Consider the following 19958-nt stretch of genomic DNA (forward strand, 5'->3'; position numbering starts at 1 on the left):
ATCATGAGGTTGCTGCTGATGAGTTGATGTGAGTACACACTGCAGCATCTCAGTCAGGACCAGAATGCTTTATCACCTCGATCCAGAATGGCACATGCCCTTGAAAGTATATGACTCTATAGCTGCATGAGTAGATTTTGGCTCAACAACAGCAACTCAGTTCATCATCATCATCATCATCATCATCATCATCATCATCATCATCATCATCATCATCATCATCATCATCATCATCATCATCAGTTGTATAAAGTAGAAGTTGAAGAACTCTTAAAGATGTAACAGTGGTATGATATTACATTTTTATTTTATTATTAAGCAGGCTTGCAGAGCAAGGCCCGATTCTAGTCATATTTAAGTCTGTTTATTATTATTAAGCGGGCTTGCAGAGCAAGGCCCGATTCTGGTAATCTCTAAGTCCTGTTTATTGCTTCTCTTGTGCAGGGCAGTAAAAATAGAAAATGGATCTCCTCCTAGGCCTTTCGAGATAGAGACACCGTTCACTAAACACTAAAACGACCGGCTCGGCTTGGAGATCATTTGTTGAGCTATAGCGTGTCCGTGTCTCTTGTCGTTTTCCCGTTTTTGGCGATTTTGTGCAAGTTTGGGTCCCCATTGAAAACAATGGTAGAACCTTCATGAACCAAGGTTCCGCCACTCTACAGATCAGAGCGTAGGAGGCTTTTTCGGTCATAAAACATCAACACTTTCACCTAGAAGTTTAGTTGACGCGTTGTTAGCAAGCTCTATGAGATGTCCCCAAACTGTGAAAGTTTTATGTCCGAACTCCCACTACTTTTTAAATGGCAGGTGTGTAAAAACGACAGGGCTGGCCCCATTGCTTTTCCCATTGAGTCTTGAAGTGCCTTTTTCAAGAGCTCAGCGCATGTCCTGTTGTGTTATGAAGTAACTGATAGGATAGTCGTTACTGCCCCCTGGAGGTTAGTAGAATGTTCACCTGTACTGAGAACCGAACACGCTTGAGTAAAGCTCCGAGTCAACCTATTTAATGTGTAGTCTCCTTCTGTTCCACTTACCACTATTCTACATCAAGTAACATAACATGGTGACAGAAGTGGGTCGGCGAAGAACTGTGTCAATCCGGTCGACTCTGAAGGGAAAACGCAGTTTGTGAAGCAGTGCGGGAGCGGCGTGCGAGCTAGAAGAGCTAACCTGAGGGGAACCAACTAGCTAGCGGTGGAGGAGAGGAGCGAGCATGGAGCGGCTACAGATCCCCCCGCCACCGAAATTCGATGTCACGAAGCCAGAGGAATGGCCAAAGTGGAGGAAAAGGTTTGAAAGATACAGGCTAGCATCACGGCTCGATGAACAGCCGCAGGAGAAGCAGGTAAACACCTTGATTTATACTATGGGAGAGGACATCGAGGATGTCATAACGTCCCTAGCTCTAACTGAGGAAGAGGAGGAAGATTTTGATGTGGTAATCGACCGACTCGAACGACACTTCGTAGTGAGAAGGAATGTGATATTCGAGCGTGCAAAGTTCAACCAAAGACAACAAGAAAGCGGCGAGACAGTAGATAGTTTTATCACTGCACTTTACTGTTTGGCAGAACATTGTGGCTATGGCGCCTTACACGACGAGATGATACGAGACAGACTCGTTGTGGGGCTACGTGACAAAAAGCTATCAGAGCAACTTCAGATTGACGCTGAGCTAACGCTAGAAAGAGCAATGACGCGGGCTCGTCAAAGCGAGCTTGTAAAAAAACAACAAGAGCTCATGAAAGCGAACTTCAAAGCTGAAACTGGTGCAAACATAGACAGTCTCAAATTCCACCAGAAATCATACCCGTCAAACCAGGACAGACCGCGCATGCAGTTTAAGAACAGATCCATTCCTCAAAAGCAACAGTTTGCAACTGAGAGCAATGCGTGCTACCGATGCGGCAGAACGCCTGCCCATAGCAAACAACAATGCCCGGCCCGTGATGAAAAATGCAACAACTGTCACAAGAGAGGGCACTTCGCAAGGGTGTGCAAGGGCAGAGCAGTGAGTGAAATAGAAACAGTGCCTGACGATGCAGAATATGAAGGGGCCACAGCATATCTGGGCTTAGTCAATTCAGATAACTCAGAAAATGAATGGATAACAGAAGTAAAGATCAATGAGCATAGCGTACAGCTGAAAATAGACACTGGAGCAGATGTCACAGTTATCCCAGAAGCAGAGTATACAGCACACAAAGCCTTTCCACCATTACAGAGGGCTGACAAGGTGTTATATGGGGCAGGTATGAACCGTCTCTCAGTTAAGGGGAAATTCACTGCCACACTGACAGGTAGCCGCCAGAACAACAGTAGCCTGCAAGATGTGCATGTTGTGTCTGGATTGAAGTCAGGATTACTGGGCCGCACAGCAAGTGTAGCACTGGGACTTGTAGCCAGAATTGACGCCACTTTCTGCCCAAAAACGGTTATTGAACAGTTCCCACAGTTGTTCAGCGGCCTGGGAAGAATGGAGGGGGAATACAAAATTGAGCTCAAACCAGATGCAAAGCCATACTCCCTCTCAACACCGAGACGCATACCACTACCACTCATGCCCAAAGTCAAAAAAGAGTTGAAACGCATGGAAGACCTAGGGGTCATTTCCCGAGTCGAACAGCCTACTGACTGGTGTGCAGGTATGGTTCCAGTCCCGAAGGCGAACAACGAGGTCCGCATATGTGCAGACCTGACGAGGCTGAACCAGTCTGTGCAGAGAGAAAAACACATGCTACCCTCCGTGGAACACACCTTAGGTCAGTTAGAGGGAGCCAAGGTCTTTTCAAAGATGGATGCCAATTCTGGATTTTGGCAGATCTCCCTCTCCGAAGACTCAAGGCTGCTGACCACGTTTATTACACCGTTCGGGCGCGGTACTGTTATAACCGTCTGTGTTTTGGCATTTCATCCGCACCAGAACACTTTCAGCGCAGGATGTCCTTCATGCTTGAGGGATTGGAGGGTGTGGTATGTCAGATGGATGACGTACTTGTGTATGGAGAGACACAGGAAAGCCATGATGACCGCCTGTTGAAGGTGCTGAAAAGACTTGAGGAAAATGGAGTCACATTGAAGGCAGAAAAATGTGAGTTCTCCAGAGACTCAGTGAAATTCCTAGGCCAAATCATTGACTCTGAGGGGGTTCGAGCAGACCCAAACAAAGTTAAAGCTGTGACTGCCATGGAGGAGCCAAGAGACGTCAGCGGCGTGAGACGTTTCCTTGGCATGGTAAATCACCTGGGGAAGTACATACCACAGTTAGCAGCGAAGACACAGCCACTGAGAGATCTTCTGAGGGAGAGAAATGCCTGGACATGGGGACACGCCCAGCAGCGGGCTTTTGACAGCATTAAAAGTGAGCTGAGCACCACACCCGTTATGGCACTGTACAACACACAGGCACATACAGTTGTGTCTGCAGATTCATCCTCGTATGCTCTGGGAGCAGTCCTACTACAGCAGCAGGAGGATGACACACTAAAGCCAGTGGCGTACGCTTCTCGCGCCCTAAGCGACACAGAAAGAAGATATGCCCAGATTGAAAAGGAGGCGCTAGCCACAACATGGGCTTGCGAACGCTTCTCCGACTTCCTGGTAGGCATAGACTTCCATATTGAAACCGATCACAAGCCACTTGTTCCCCTGCTAGGGTCAAAAGACTTAAATGAACTACCGCCAAGAATACAAAGACTACGCATGAGACTTATGCGATACAGGTACACAATCTCGCACGTGCCTGGGAAAGACATGGCCACGGCAGACGTCCTGTCGAGAGCACCTCAGAAAGATATGAAAGACACCAAACTTGAGACAGAGTTGAACCTATACGTCAACATGGTGATGGATAGCTTGCCTGCCACAGAGAAAAGGCTGCAGGAAATAAAAGAGCATCAAGACAGAGACGAAATACTGAGACAGGTAAAGAAATACTGTCTAGAAGGGTGGCCTGACAAGTTTACTCTGGATGGGAGTTGCCACCAGTATGCACCCTTTGCAGGAGAATTGACTGTGGAAAAAGGCCTGCTAATCAGAAACAGTAGACTGGTCATACCCAAAACACTGCAATCTGAGATGCTGGAGAAAATACATGTGGGCCATCTCGGCATCGTGAAGTGTCGCGAGAGAGCTAAACAAGCCGTCTGGTGGCCAGGACTAAGCACTCAGCTCAAGAACCTAGTGGAGAAGTGCGACATCTGCACACGAGAGAGAAGCCACCACAAAGAGCCACTGATTCCCTCTGACTTCCCAGAGCGACCATGGGAGGTCCTAGGAACAGATCTGTTTGAGTGGAATAACCATCAGTACCTCCTAGTGGTTGACTACTTCTCCCGTTATGTGGAAGTGGCTAAACTGTCTGCTACAACATCGGCAGCAATCATTAACCACCTCAAATCAATCTTCTCCCGTCACGGAATCCCTTCTACCTTAAGAAGCGACAACGGGCCACAGTATTCCTCTGACCTTTTCAGCCAGTTTGCAAAAGAATGGACATTTGAACACATAACATCAAGCCCCAGGTTTCCCCAAAGCAACGGCGAAGCCGAGCGCGCAGTCAGAACAGTCAAAAGACTGCTACAGAAAGAGCCAGACCCCTACCTGGCCCTTATGGCCTATCGAGCGACCCCCCTCTCCAATGGGCACAGCCCAGCTGAACTGCTCATGGGAAGACGCATCCGAACGACTCTCCCTACCATGCCATCCTCACTTCAACCGGAGTGGACTGACCTGGGTCGGCTGAGACGGGATGAGGAAGAAAACAAAAGAAAACAACAACTGAACTACAATAGACGACACAATACTTACCCTCTGCCTCACCTCCGCACAGGAGATCATGTCTGGGTGTCGGACACTAAAGAGAGAGGACCAGTGTTGAAACCAGCTCACACACCAAGATCTTACCTGATCGAAACCCCTAGCGGGGTGCTCCGCCGAAATCGATACCATCTCACAAATACACCTGTGGCTCCAGGGGCATCAGGAAACTCGACTGACACCCCACCAGGGCCGACTGTAGCAGAGCCACCGGCAGCTGTTCCTAGGTCCGCTGGACCTACCGCTGGGCAGCCTGGTAGCCCTGAGCCAAGAAGATACCCAGCGAGAGAAAGAACAGTGCCCGAGTACCTGAAGGACTTTGTTACTGGTTAGCAGGTACTCCGTGGCTGTCTGAGTGGCACAAGGGGCAGAATAAACCCCTCACTCAGCTGAAGGATGGGCAGTCTACCCCACCTTCTTAGAAAAAAAAAGAGAGAGAGAGAGAGAGAGAGAGATTTAAATGTGTTGCGAATGCATGTTTAAGTGTTCATGTTATGGTGTTAACCATTGTTTAGGTGTTATTGCTACTGGAAACCTGAGTTACCCATAAGAACAGACAGGAATGCTTTTAGTAGAAATAGCATGATTGTAGCCATCCTTTGAACAGTTACAGTTTATATAGACAACTTTGCATACAAATAAAGATGTTAATTTCAGAACTTAAAAAGGGGGATGTTGTGTTATGAAGTAACTGATAGGATAGTCGTTACTGCCCCCTGGAGGTTAGTAGAATGTTCACCTGTACTGAGAACCGAACACGCTTGAGTAAAGCTCCGAGTCAACCTATTTAATGTGTAGTCTCCTTCTGTTCCACTTACCATTATTCTACATCAAGTAACATAACACTGTCCCACAAGAGGTCCATTTGTGACTGAACCGTTTAACCTATAAACTTCATTCAAAGACTGTTAGGGGTCTGACACACCAAGGCGGTAACACGGCGCGGAACGGCCACGGTTTTTACCGGCGTCAGTGAAAATACATTGAAACCTATCTGTCCTTACACACCAACCGGCGGTAGTCGGGCGTCAGCGGCGCGGGAGCCGGCTCCGCGCCGCGCTGGATTTGGAAAATAGAACTCCAGCGTATTTTTCACGCCGGCGACCGGCGGTGTCTCATTCAAATGAATGGCAAAGTAGCACGCTAGCTTTAGCTGTGGGGAGGGTTTTGAACAGGACTGGCCGCGCACGCCGACGCTGTCAGTGTGCAAGGCAGAGAAAAGCACGCCGGCCAAAACTAAGCAGAAAGACCGCGCCCGTCCTGCGACCGTTCCGTCCCGCCTTGGTATGTTTTGGCCCTTAGAGAGATCACATTCATGACTTCAATCTGTGCACAGGACATGTGCCAATTCCTTTTAGCTTTTTAGCAACATCAAGCTAAAGACAAAAAACTGTTTCTGATTCTGCCATCTGCCTTAGAGCACCATACTGCCATACAGTCAATCAGAACAGGTGCAGCCAATAAAGGGTTCCATCTCAACTGTCACTTTCTCTCAACATTCTATTCTTAACGAGCAGCTGCACAACAGTTCTAGAAGTCTATTGTTCAGCTCTTCAATGCAACTGATATTGTCTAGCTGGAATGCTTTTGGCAGGCAGCTGCTTGGCTCAATGGCAAATGTGCTGGATTAGAGATATGGAGGTTGGGAGTTCGAATCCCACTCGGACCCATGTTGATTTTCAAAATGATATCATATGCAGTGTTCCTTAGCCAACTTAAAATACCATGTATGTCATTTAGTATCAATGATAAAGGTCCTGGATTACAGATATGGAGGTTGGGAGTTCGAATCCCACTCGGACCCATGTTGATTTTCAAAATGATATCATATGCAGTGTTCCTTAGCCAACTTAAAATACCATGTATGTCATTTAGTATCAATGGCAAATGTGCTGGATTAGAGATATGGAGGTTGGGAGTTCGAATCCTACTCGGACCCATGTTGATTTTCAAAATTATACCATATGCAGTGTTCCATAGCCAACTTCAAATACCATGTATGTCATTTAGTATATCCCCAAAACACGAAGCTACAACACTTTCAAGATGGCTGAATCCAAGATGGCTGAATTGTTTGGCGTTTGGCCCATAACTTCTGACTGGGTGGATGGATTTTTTCCCAACATTTCTTTTAGCTTTGTTTTCTCAATTGTAGTTTGTTTTTAATTTAGGGATAGAGATATCAAAAAATAAAACTGCTCATCTCTGCCCCAAAAGGCAAGCCCGCTTCCAGCATTTTCTGTGAGAATGCAATCTAGTATTGTAATTACATCTGTATGAGCACTTCTACGTCTTCTGATGTAGGCTATAGGCTACAACTCTACCATCATTATCATCAGTAGCAGCAATAACAACAGCTCCAACTTGGAAATAACAGTTTGAGAGATGACTCTTGATGTCAAGCTGCTGCTGCTGCTGGTGAGAACGATGAGGGAGATAATCATCATAATTATTGCCATAATTTCAGCAGCCACCAAAGTTGTTGTACTACCGATTCAACAAATGTGCTAAATGAGTGAATATAGGCCTGGACTGGTCTGTGTACTGTTTTTTGCTGCTTTCTTTGAAATGTTATGCCTTAGCAAGCTACAGCATGTTATCTCTGGGCTCACACCCTCGCACAATAGGCAAAGTCACTTTGCTAAGCCCATCCCGCCAGATTGAAAACTAGACAGAGCATTTCATCCGACTGGGCTGAAGGGTTATTCCGTTAGCCGGCCAGAATCATGGCCCACAGGCCCTATGATTGTTCCTTATGGTGCAAGGCTAGACCAACCCGCCAGGCAAAACATAACCTATTCCGTGAACTATATACTTGCATTTTTTGCCACCTGAATTACCTGGCCCATGTAAAATCAATGTAAGGTGGCCAGCATGGAGTTCAGAGTTCCCAAATAGAACTACTTCCCCTCCACAAGGTGGCAGTATTGCACACTAACGGGAAAGTCAATCGAATGCAAAAAGGGAAGAAGAAGAACACACAACAAGACGGATCAACATGGCGGTCCCTGGTAAAAAGTAAGTACATATTTCTTCTAATGATTTATCTGGATGATACATGCTTGTTTTGCCTCCGTGAAAATGAGCATTGTTGGAAAAATAAATAACCATAAATAATCAACTAAAGAGCCAGTCCAGCTCAACTACGATGGCGGAGATTGCTAGAGAGCTACGTGAGACAGCTAATGGTCAGCAGAGACGACTTTGTGGACAGAATTGTCTTGCGAATCAGCCAACAACACGTCTGTCATGTTGTCTTACACCTCGAAATAAAATCATTACTAGTCACATAAAAATAGACGACTGGTGAGGCAACCGGTTTCAAATATAGGCTACATGGAGAGGCACCGTGATGTGTTGATTAGACTCCAGTGTTCAAAAGTGACTGATGGAGGCTTCAACTGTAAGTTCAAGCTTGTGAAAATGATGGCAATTTGCAACATAAGTTAGTTGTGTAGCTGTGTTTAAAGCTTACGCTTTTGTACATGTTGTTGTTGTTATTGTTGTTTACTTAAACAATGTTTGCTGCTCATTCAGAAATATCTGTTTCATGAATATTTACCACCACCATCATTCACTAAGTATTAATTATTTATTAATTTATACACTTTTCAGTGAATAGCCTAGGTGGCACATCTCCATGTACTACACTTCAGTGGCTGTAAAACCAGTAAACATGTACATTTTGGTTGATTTACTTTCTAAATATCCATGAATGAATCTTTTGAATGGACAGCATACACTCGGAAATAAAATACTGAAATTACACTCTCTGGAATTGTGAGGTCACGCTTTGTTTTTTGTTTTTTCAGATACGGGTTGATCTTGCCACAGAAGAAAGCTCAGACGCAGAAACCTATTGCCACAAAATCTATATTTGGAGATGAGTCTGATGAAGAGGTTACTGTCTTGATTTCACCACTCAGTGTCGCCATGCATGGTTCATTTTCTGATTTGCTTTAGCTTACTTTCTTTTGCACATGTTCCCTCAGACAACAGTCGGAGAGAGCTTGCTCAAGGAGGCAGCTAAAAAGAAGATAATGAGACAGGTAAGATGAATTTATTACAGTAAGTAGATAAGTGTGTAGATGAATGCCTGGGGTGCTGGGGTGTTGGGTCAGGTGGTAGAGGAGCCAGTTCAACATCTGGAGGGTTGTAGGTTTGAGCCCCACTTTGCCTGACCCCATCGATGTGTCCTTTCGCAACCTTGCGTAACCCCGAATTGCTGCTGGTGACAAGATGGTACCCTGTATGGCATTCACTCAGTGCGTTTGTATGCAGTTATTATTCTGCAGTATGCACTCATTATTTGTGAATGTGAGTGTGAATACTGAACAGGTGAATGTCAGGCAAACATTGTAAAGCGCTTTGAGTGCTCGAAGAAATGGAATAAGCACTATTAATGCAGTCCTTTTGCCATTTACACTGTACACCAGAGTTTGTATTTCACCACCTGCCACAGCAGAGTATGTGTCATCTTGTCTCCCTCTCTTCAGTTGTTTGTGTCCTTCTGTCCCGTCTTGCACCTGTCCTTTCTATGTGTATGTCTTCGCTTGGGAAAGAGAGAAACACATGATCAATTTCCTTGTATGACCTGTGTATGTACAGTGTTTCCCATACATTGAAGAAACTATGGCGGCCCGCCATAGTTTAAATTTGGCCGCCATAGTTTACGAAAATGTAAAAAAAAAAAAAAAAAAAAATTTTTTTTTTTTTTTTAATATTTTTTTAACTTTTTTTTAAACGATTTCCATTTTTGTTAAAAACGATTTGAATTACGATTTCATTCGCATTTTCCTCCTGGAGTAAATACATCCTATAGAGAAAACCACAAGTGCTTGAAAGACAGGGATCAAAAGTCAAGTTGTTATAGTTAACTTGGGTTTGGGCAGGGACGCAGGAAGTGGGGTGCTCCGGGTGCTGGACAACAGACGCAGCTGCATCATAGCCTTTCTACCTACTGCATCACTTGTAGGCTATTAGGCCTACCCTAAATTCAGACATAGTTTTTTTCTTCATTATTATTCTAAAATAGAAACACAAAATATGGATATTTTCTACTTTTTTAATACTTATAAGTAGTTTGAAATGTGAATGCAATTTTGGTTTGAAATGAGTGATAAACTTTTACCCCAACCAGACCGGAAAGAACAGTGGTGTAGAACTGTTATAGACGTTCTTTGGAACGGTGCATTGACGCGGGAGAGATGTTTTCTTTGTTTAGCTTGTGGCGTCAAGGTAGTAATAAAAGTGGTAGGCCTATGCGATATGTTGGCTTGGGCATGCATCAACATACACGGTCTTAAACCCATTGGAGGAGCTAACTTGTTGTGAAGAGAAGTCTCATCACGTTGGTGATCAAACACGGACCAACTAAGCAAGGAATTAGGTGAATTTAAAGTGCGACGGGAGAAGGGAATGTCACCATAATTGTGCATCGTGTCAGGTAAGAAGTGACTTTTGTTCCTTGCGGTGGATATTGGATTCGTAGTAGCACATTGGTAGGCTAGGTCTTGCCTATTGCTGGTGAAGTCTATCTTAGCCTCGGAGTTTGCTATGGGATGAATCTGTAGCACAGCCGATGTTGTGCGTGGCTTGTCTATCAACTGTTGCCAAAGTTGAATTGCCGCGGTGTGAAATGGCTGTGCTACTGTGCGATTGTTAGACTTTTGTAGTGGTGGCGATTTGTTCCTTTTGCCTCTTGCTGCTGATTTGACCACCGTTTAGCCTATGGCCTACGTCAAATGCAAACTAAAGGTGGCTTACTCTCCCTGTATCAATAGCCAGCAATGGCATGAGCTGCTTTGGCGCTTAGCCTACTTCTCTCGCCGATCACAGCACAAACTCTTTGGCCGTCAGTGTAATCACATACGGGAAGCAGTATGCCTGTCTGTGGGTGCATCCCAATATGTGTCCTTGCCTCCTCCACTTGTGCTTGTCTCCTCGTCCCGCCCCCTGGCCCCTCCTCCGTGGAGAAAACTATGAAGTTTCCCAGCTGTCAGCCTCGCCACAACAACTTTTGAGGGACTGTTTTTCATTCACCATCCCAATTGCAAATGGGAAAAAAGACTTTACAATTGAGCTTTTGCAAGATATTGAAATATAATGCTGTTGTCAGTGATGTCATCATGACGAGAAGCAAGTGGAGGAGGCAAGTGGAGGAGGCAAGGTCACATATTGGGATGCACCCTGTGTGTCGTGCATGCTTTTGTGCGCGGGCGGGGAGACAGGGCAGTTGTCCTGATCGTATGCATCTTGAGATACACAGTCGCAATTGCAAGACAATCTAAATGGTTTGAAAGCCCGGTCACCTCTCACAAGTGCATCGCATAGCCTAGTCATGTAGCCTATTTCTACTAATTTCACACATTGTAGACTGCCCATGGAGAAGAGAGAAACTGTCACGGCAGCGCGATTTGCTCTTGATCACGCCCTCACCTCCACATTAGGTGCGCGTTTCCCTTCCGCAAGAAGAACTTAATAATTTTGAAGTGAAATGTTAAACAAACAAAAAAGGCCAAATCTAGACTAGTCATCCTTGGTTAGGCTACATCAAACATGAAGAAGTTAGTCAGATGGGATTCGCCATTCTTCATCCTAAAATTGATTAGAATGCAGGGAATTGCATCTAAAAAACACTTTTTTTTCTGGGAGAGGACTCTCAGAGCCTCCGCGGAACACAGCACCCAGTGGTGTAGTCTACGTAGAACGCGGGTATACGGAGTATACCCACTTCTAAATTTCAGGGATTTCAGTATACCCACTTAAAATTGATTGATCCATTATTTTGAATGGCACAAATATATACAGTATACCCACTTAAAAAATGCTCAAATATACAGTATACCCACCATAAAAAAGTAGACTACACCACTGACAGCACCCCCTGGTCAAAATGAGTTCCTGCGTTCCTGGGTTTGGGAGCAATATAAAAAAAAACTTCAGAGAAGGGACAGTTGGGATGAGTTCACTAACACTCCCAGGCTTTGTTTTACAGTTGTAATGAGTTAGGTGACAGGCCTTCATTGACACAGCAGAGGAGACATCGGGCTGCAAATAGAAATGAATGTGTAATGAATGTGAATATAGACATAAATGTGTAATATGTTGTTCAGCCCTTTTAATGGAAGACATTTTGAAAAACTGGCCCTGTGACCAGCACCCCTCATGGTAGAATGTGTACGCCTATGTGTGTGGGGGAAAAGGCATAGCCTACCCTCTTAGACCCTTTTTGTCTATGCGTTACACACAGTGATCTTAAATTCTTATCTCTGCTCCTATTTTGTTTTATTATTTTCATTATATAGACCCCTGCATGAGGGACAAATGAAACTGTGTTGTAAACAGAAATGATTCACTGTACTGCATTTTTTGACAATGACATGTACTACTATTATACATGTCATGGGTAAAATGGGTAGCCTTATTTCTCAAAATATAAATGGCTGAAATGTTGGCCCAGGCCTATAGTTTCTCCATTCGCCAATGTCATACTGTACTCATTGTTTTGCCATTTTGCATTCACGCTGTGTGAATACAACCCCCACCCCCCCACCCCCCCACCCCAAAGGCCCGCGTGAGAAGGACCCCCCCCCCCCCCCCCCCCCCCCCCCCCCGGGGAAAAAAAAATCCCTGCTGCCCCCATAGTTTCCAAAATTTCTGTGGGAAACACTGTATGTATGTAAGTGAATTGACAAGAATGCCCATTTGACTTGACTTGATGAACTATTTTCCTTCATTAGACCAAGCTGGAGATGCAGAAGGCTCTGGAGGAGGACAGCAGTGTCTATGAGTATGACGCTGTATATGATGACATTCAGAAAGAGAGACTAGAGAGCCACCAGAAAATTCTTGGTGGGGCAGACAAGAAGGTAAGTTTAACCCATTGATGCCTAAAGCACCTGCAAAAAAATGCCTGCTGAATGCCTAAGCCCTTGTTTGGAAAGTTTCCCTTCAGCCTATAAAAACCTAAATGTCTCAGCCTCTGATGCACATAAAAACATTAAATAAGTTGCATTTAAGACCCTAAGACCCTCATCTTGCATTCGAATGTGTTCATTCAGCTGTAACATATTACCCACATTTTTATTAAAAAAGCTAAAATCTCAAGAGCCTGAATGCAGCGTATATGTTGCTCCAGGCACCAAAGGTCAAACAACATTTTAAGAGTCATCAGGCTAAAATGGGTTAAAGGAAGTTACTTTTAGCTGGCGTGTTGGACGCCCAAGCATAAAGATATCAGTTCCACTGTGAGTCAAAACCAATGACATTAGAAGATGGATACACTGTCATTGATCGACAACCAAATGCAACATGCAATTTTTTGAGGAGCATACTTTTGTTCTTTACAGTACAGATTCAGAATAATTGGAAAGTATACTGCAAACAATTGTGTTTCGGTGTCAGGCTACCATCAGTATTGAAGTAACTCTTCACAATTGATACATTTTGACCACATGTCCTTTACTCAAGTGTGATATTTATATATTGCAACATTAAGAGAATATGGGCATACAGGCTGAAATTACAAAGTGAATAATGTGTCATGTTTGTAATACCATTGCAGAAAAGAGTTACTACAATGTTTTTGTGTAACTTCTCATTTGTTGCTTACTGTCTTACTCTCTTCAGCCAAAGTATATTAACCAGTTAATGAAAGCAGTAGAGGAGAGGAAGAAGGAGCAAGAACGAAGAGATGAGCGAAAAATCCAGAAGGAGAGAGAGCAAGAAGGGGAGAAGTATGCAGACAAGGACTCCTTTGTCACCTCTGCTTACCGACAGAAGCTGAAGGAGAGGGAGGAGGAACGGGAGAGGGAGAAGAGACAGGCCGAGATGGAAGGTGCTTAACACTTTATCATTTATTCTTTTAAAAATATTATTGTTATTATTGTGGTTTGTGAGTAAGTAGCCTGCAGGCGGGCGCCACAGACACACACACACACACACACACACACACACACACACACACACACACACACACACACACACACACACACACACACACACAGAAATGTATATTTTATCATTAATCTCTCTCTCTCTCTCTCTCTCTCTCCGTGCTGTAGCTGCTTTGGATGTGAAAAAGCAAAAGGATCTGAGTGGTTTTTACCGTCACCTGCTTAATCAGACGGTTGGGGAGGAACCTATACCTGATGGGACGTCTCGCAGGTAAACCATCTAGCCTTATCAATAGGTTGGCCTTCTTTAATTGCAGTTTTGAAGTTAAATGGTGCACAGTGTTTAACCTTCTACCCAATGTGTCCTCTCTTAGGACGTATAAAGTGAGAAAGTAAGCAAGAAATTAAAATGTGTTTTTTTTTAGACACAAATGGTCACCGTAGCATGAAGGGAAATGTCAAACTTTTTTACTCACTTTGCAGTACTTACGTCTTTTGTAATGGACAACTGATTTAAAAAATTATTTTCCTTTTTTTAAAGGGAAGAGAAGCCAAAGGTGAAGGAGGAGCAGCAAACCCCTCCCCAATCTCCTCCTCCTCCTCCTCCTCCTGCCTGTGACATCGGCTCTTCTGCTGAGGAAGATGAGGATAAGGAGGATAAGGAGGACAGCGAGGTGAGAGGTGCGAAGACCGAGTTCAACAAGGCGTCACACAGCAACTCCAAACGGCAGTACAGGAAACAGAGATCCCCCTCCCCGGGCAGCAGAGAAGAGGACGCCAAAGACCGCGACCGAGAGAGGAAGAGAGACCGAGAGAGGGACAGGGATAGAGACAGAGAGCGAGAAAGAGAGAAAGAAGACAGGCACGGTCATAAAAGAGACGAGAAGGATCACAGGAGGGAGAGGGAGAGAGAGAGGGATAGAGACAGGCATGACGATCGGAACAGGGGAAAGAGGGACAAGGAGAGGGAGGACAGACATGGAAGGAGTGATGGCAGAGACAGAGAAAGGGATAGGGAGAAGGAGAAGGAAAAGTCATCCAGACATGAAGATGGTGACCGTGAGAGCAGAGAACATAAGAACAGAGACCGAGAGAAGCAGAGAGAAGACAAAGATAGCGCTCAGAACGACAAAGAGAAGGAACCGGAAAAAGAGAGGAGAGAGGACAAGAAGAGAGAGGCTGCCAACAACACCGATAAGTCAGACGAGCAGGGCGCCTCTCAACCTAGCAAGTTTGCTAAACGCAGCAACGAACAGACTGTCAGCTCGGCCAGAGAGAGGTACCTGGCTCGCCAGATCGCTCGAACCACAGAGAAGTCGTACATTGAGAAGGAGGAGGATTAAAGTTAAAGACACTCAAGTGTCTTTTAATGATAATGCGGGTTGGGATTTAATATTTTGTGAGGGTCATGTCACAACCACTGCTCTACAGATCACCAACAAAAGACACATAGTGGCTTAGAATGGTAAAGGTGGTTGTAAAATGATGTTTTTTTTTCTTTTTATTTCATGTACAGAAATGCCGTTTGTCAATAAACCTTTCACCATTTTTGATTGTGATTAAAATGGTGTGACGTGTGTGACATGAAGAGACTTTATTACAGCCATTATTACAAGCCCATGCAGCTCTTGAAATTTGTCATGTTTTTTGAATATTCAAATACAAAGGTTGACATCAATTGTTTGTGGGATAGACAATATATCTGGCATTTCTAAGTGACTAGTATAAAGAAATTATCATTTACGCGTGACTTAGAATTATCGGCTGCTCTTCGAAGAAAATGGTTATGAACTGATCCTGGGGACTTTATCTAAATGCAAGTGAAAGGTATGCATTATAACTGTGCCTGCAAGCAAATGACCATGTTCCAATTTAATTCTCTGTGACCTCAATCTAACACCTTAAAATGTCTCAATCAGTAGTTCCAAGTGGTAGAGAATCACTGCATAGGCTTCGGTCCATATTTCTCAATTAATGGAATGAAAAATGTATGGTGGAAATTAATTGACAATGGTCATAGACAGTAGTTTAATCAAGTAATTGTATATAATTATCGATAATAATAATGTAATCAATTTAATTTAATCAATTAATCAAACATGTATCATTCATTCTATTTTTTCACCTACCGGTATATATCAAAAACTGTATCACAGACACTGGACTGACTAGTGCTAGAAATACTCAGTTTCCCATACAGCCTTCACAATGTTATTTGGTGAGGTGGACCTCGTTGCGTCTCGCGATAGCCACGGAGCCGACTGCCGAGGAAGCGTGGGTTTCCATTGAGATCTTGTACCTTGGGTCCAGAAAAGTTTCCCTGAAATGACGGCAAGTATACTATCTTTCTATTAACAATTCACAATAGTAGCGATATAATGCATATATAGAATACAGATCTGTACAGGCTGCTAAGCTCACCTAAGTTTTGGTGACAGCTGTGTCAGCCGGTTAGCAGCATGACGCTAACCCCTGTTAGCAAAGGCTATGAGAATGGGACCACGCAACGTTCCTTCCATTAACAGATTGTGTTTATTATTATGGCTGTGCAATGTCCCTTTGCACACATTTATTAACTGTTTTCCAGAAGTTAGCCATTTTACTTTAAATGTTGGCATTACGATAAGGGCATCACGAAGACAGTTAAGTGGGCTGCAGAGGTTTGGAACTGTCAACGTGATTGTTGGAAATTGCATCATCTGTCATAACAGAAGCGTTAGAATGGGCAAATTGCAATGTACCAACTTCATTGATTGATCCATGAACTCCACTATCATTGTGGGTTGCTTTAGTTGAATTATCTAAGCGGGGGATCCTAGGTGTTATTTATCATTTCAAGCGTTATATCTGTTGTTGTTGTTATTAAATTATTTAATTGCAGTCACCTTACACTCATTCTATGATTTCTGCAGGAACGAAAAGGAACTGCTAAGCTCGACTACCTGAGGAAGATAGAGGTGGAGATTCAGGAAAAATGGGAGAAGGAGAAAACATTTGAAAGTAATGCACCCACAACACTTGGGGAAAGCAAAGAGTGAGTTTTTTCCACCCTAAAATAATGTCACAATCATATTCGATGACATCCAGGTGCTTTGTCTAAGACTTGTTTCCTGGTTTGCCGTATTTAGGAAGAAGAAATATTTTGTCACCTTTCCGTACCCTTACATGAATGGGAGATTGCATCTTGGACACACATTCTGTCTCTCCAAGTGTGAGGTAAGGAGCATGCTGTCCATCTTCATTCCTTTGGTGTGCACAGATTTATCAGTCAATCAATACTGGCACAGTTTGTGACTTTATGTTGTTGTTACACAGTTTGGTGTTGGATACCAGCGCTTGAAAGGAAAACAATGCCTGTTCCCCTTCGGACTGCATTGCACTGGCATGCCTATCAAGGTCAGTTTTCATGCTTTAAGGACCCGTTGACATGGGCGAATAATAACATACCACCCAGTTGTAGTGACACTTTCATTGTTGTCTTGTGTTGTATTCTGTTCTGTCCCTGTAATAGGCATGTGCAGACAAGCTGAAGAGAGAGATGGAGCTGTACGGATATCCACCCCAGTTCCCAGATGAGGAGGAGGAAGAGGAGGAGAAACCCAAATTTGCAGACGAAATCATCATCAAAGACAAATCCAAAGGAAAAAAGGTTGGACATGTTCAGTGTTGCAAAGCTAAATATGGTTAAGGCAGGCATCCGGTTTAAAGACAGGCCAGATTTCCACAGCCTCTAACTGGACACTTGGCGTGTGACCCTGATGCTTGTGCCATTTGGTCCGAAGACTTTGTTTAAAACAGCCATTAAATTAATGTTTCCAAAACCATATTTGTGTTTTAGCGACTTGTAATATGGGGCAGCTATGGCCTAGTGGTTAAGGAGATGGACTTCAGATCGGGGGGTTAATGGTTCAAATCCCACTCTTCCACTCCCTATCGCACTCCATCGCTGAGATGCTGAGACCCCACACTGCTCCAGGGAGTGTAACCAATACCCTGTACTGATAACAACAGCAAGTTGTGGTCAGCTAAGTGTAATGCAATGTAACAAAATACCGGGAGCGTCTGATTTGACCTTGCTGAATTGACCTTGTATTTTCTTCACAAAGCACTAAGCTTAAAGGATCTGAGTGACATTTTGTAGTTCAGAACTGACCTTTCCGCCTCCAACCTGTGGAACAACTTGCGAAAAAGGGGGGCGGGGGGTAACGTAATCCTCATCTGTGACGGTTGAGGACGACTTGTCTCAAATGAACACTGATGAATGCGAACCAGTTCTCCCCTCTGGCAGAAACATTTTTTCCTTAACTCAATGTATGGACTATGGATCTATGCAAATGTATTTTTTGTGAGTGAGTGAGAGGCTGCACTTTTGCAATGTGTGCAAAGTATGCAAGTACAGGTGTATTAGAAAGGGAAGATCTTTATAGTGTTTGTAAGTATGCAAGTGTGTAGTTACGTGTTAATAAATGATCTGTGTATTGTGTTTTGTGCATTGTGGTTTCTGTCCATTCCGTTATGTGCACTGCACACAGCTGGACACTTAATAATAATGTTAATAATAAAGTTTCCCTACTCTTTTCTTCTGTACTCTGTCACTGTCAATGTTCCCATCAGAGCAAAGCGGTAGCCAAGGCCGGCAGCTCCAAGTTCCAGTGGGACATCATGAAGTCTCTGGGCCTTCGGGATGAGGAGATCCTCAAGTTTGCAGACGCGGAGCACTGGCTGGAGTACTTCCCTCCTCTTGCTGTGAAGGACCTGAAGAAAATGGGTGTTAAGGTACAGGAATCATAAAAACTGAAATTGCTGCAACATTTTGGGATCAACACATAGAAGGCTGAGGTGTAGAAATTGGAGCTGAAACATTGTGAGACTGAAAGTATAAAGACTGCTATTGGGTCATGTGGTTGCTGTACATTACATGATTAAAATGGCTCAACAACAGTGTAATTCTTTTTAACACTACATAATACAATCTCTACTAAATGTTCTCTGTAAAACATCACTTAAAGAAAAACTATCACAAACGATCACTAATCTGGACCCTGTTTCTCGACAGTGTCGTTGCTAACTAGTTAGCAACTTAGTAAGTTGCCTATGGGAAATTGTATTGCAACCAAGTAAGTTGCTAACTTAGTTAGCAACAACACTGTCGAGAAACGGGGTCCAGATCAGATCAGTAAATGTGGAAATGTGCTGCGTCAACTTTATGTGGGGATTTGTTGTAGGTGGACTGGCGTCGTTCCTTCATCACAACGGACGTCAACCCCTTCTATGACTCCTTTGTGCGGTGGCACTTCAATACTCTGAAGGAGAGGAAGAAGATCAAGTTTGGGAAGAGGTCATTACAGTATATTAGAACCGTATTGGTACTGTATTTATACATCTTGCAATTTGTATGTCTAATAATGAATGAATATGAACTTTAAATTATTATTCTTTACGTGTCCACCGACCCCTTCATCCATCCATCTTTGCCTTAAACAGGTACACCATCTACTCGCCCAAAGATGGCCAGCCTTGTATGGACCACGACAGGCAGACTGGCGAGGTGAGCTAGATCTGTTGAACAGATGGCTGCTTATAATAGTACTCATAATTACTAGTTTGTACCAGTTGTTCTTTAACATCTGCATCACTGCATTAGGGAGTGGGACCACAGGAGTACACACTGATCAAGATGAAACTGGTGGATCCTCTACCTGCTAAACTCAGGTGTGTCTTTTACGTCACATTTTCCTGTAAATATTTGGGTTTTTTTTCAATCCAGTGTTATAGTGCTTATTTATAGTGCTTATTATGTGTATCTTAGATTAATTGTTACAGCATTGACATATGCTGTATTGTAAGCAAGAAGATTGTTTTTAAGGGCTGCTTTGCCCTTTTGACTACTATGACCAGACCCGGATAGATGAGAATTTACACTGACATGGCTTTCTTACTCACCATTCCTATTCATTGTTTAACTTAATCTAATCAACTACTCCGCCTCTGTTGCTTCAGTGCTCTGAAAGGCAAGAAGATCTTCCTGGTGGCGGCGACCCTGCGTCCGGAGACCATGTTTGGCCAGACCAACTGCTGGGTGCGTCCGGACATGCGCTACGTGGCCTTCGAGATGGCCAACGGCGAGGTGTTCATCTCCACGCGCCGCTCCGCCCGCAACATGTCCTACCAGGGCTTCACCAAGGACAACGGCGTGGTGCCCGTCATCATGGAACTGCTAGGCCAGGTCAGTCAGGGTGA

The 19958-nt window shown here is 44.0% G+C and overlaps 2 protein-coding genes across 2 annotated transcripts in view; both read left to right on the top strand.

Moving 5' to 3' along the window:
- The first annotated feature begins 7761 nt into the window (after nucleotides 1-7761).
- nsrp1 (nuclear speckle splicing regulatory protein 1) lies at nucleotides 7762-15324 on the top strand. The gene is made up of 7 exons (XM_063203183.1): nucleotides 7762-7839; nucleotides 8634-8721; nucleotides 8814-8870; nucleotides 12564-12692; nucleotides 13453-13660; nucleotides 13887-13989; nucleotides 14260-15324. Exons 1-7 carry the CDS (start codon nucleotides 7820-7822, stop codon nucleotides 15059-15061), a joined length of 1407 nt encoding a protein of 468 aa, XP_063059253.1. The 5' UTR covers nucleotides 7762-7819; the 3' UTR covers nucleotides 15062-15324.
- A 622-nt stretch (nucleotides 15325-15946) lies between these two features.
- The window catches only part of lars1b (leucyl-tRNA synthetase 1b), a 38537-nt gene continuing 34525 nt past the window's right edge, over nucleotides 15947-19958 (top strand). Inside the window, exons 1-10 of the mRNA XM_063203184.1 lie at nucleotides 15947-16049; nucleotides 16631-16752; nucleotides 16847-16934; nucleotides 17034-17114; nucleotides 17230-17367; nucleotides 18333-18494; nucleotides 18944-19056; nucleotides 19203-19266; nucleotides 19363-19430; nucleotides 19719-19944. Of these exons, the coding sequence (XP_063059254.1) occupies nucleotides 16044-16049; nucleotides 16631-16752; nucleotides 16847-16934; nucleotides 17034-17114; nucleotides 17230-17367; nucleotides 18333-18494; nucleotides 18944-19056; nucleotides 19203-19266; nucleotides 19363-19430; nucleotides 19719-19944 (1068 nt within the window). The 5' untranslated portion in view covers nucleotides 15947-16043. The remainder of the gene's footprint in view (nucleotides 16050-16630; nucleotides 16753-16846; nucleotides 16935-17033; nucleotides 17115-17229; nucleotides 17368-18332; nucleotides 18495-18943; nucleotides 19057-19202; nucleotides 19267-19362; nucleotides 19431-19718; nucleotides 19945-19958) is intronic.

The sequence above is a fragment of the Engraulis encrasicolus genome, chromosome 7 (genome assembly GCF_034702125.1).
Source record: "Engraulis encrasicolus isolate BLACKSEA-1 chromosome 7, IST_EnEncr_1.0, whole genome shotgun sequence".
Classification (NCBI taxonomy): Eukaryota; Metazoa; Chordata; class Actinopteri; order Clupeiformes; family Engraulidae; genus Engraulis; species Engraulis encrasicolus.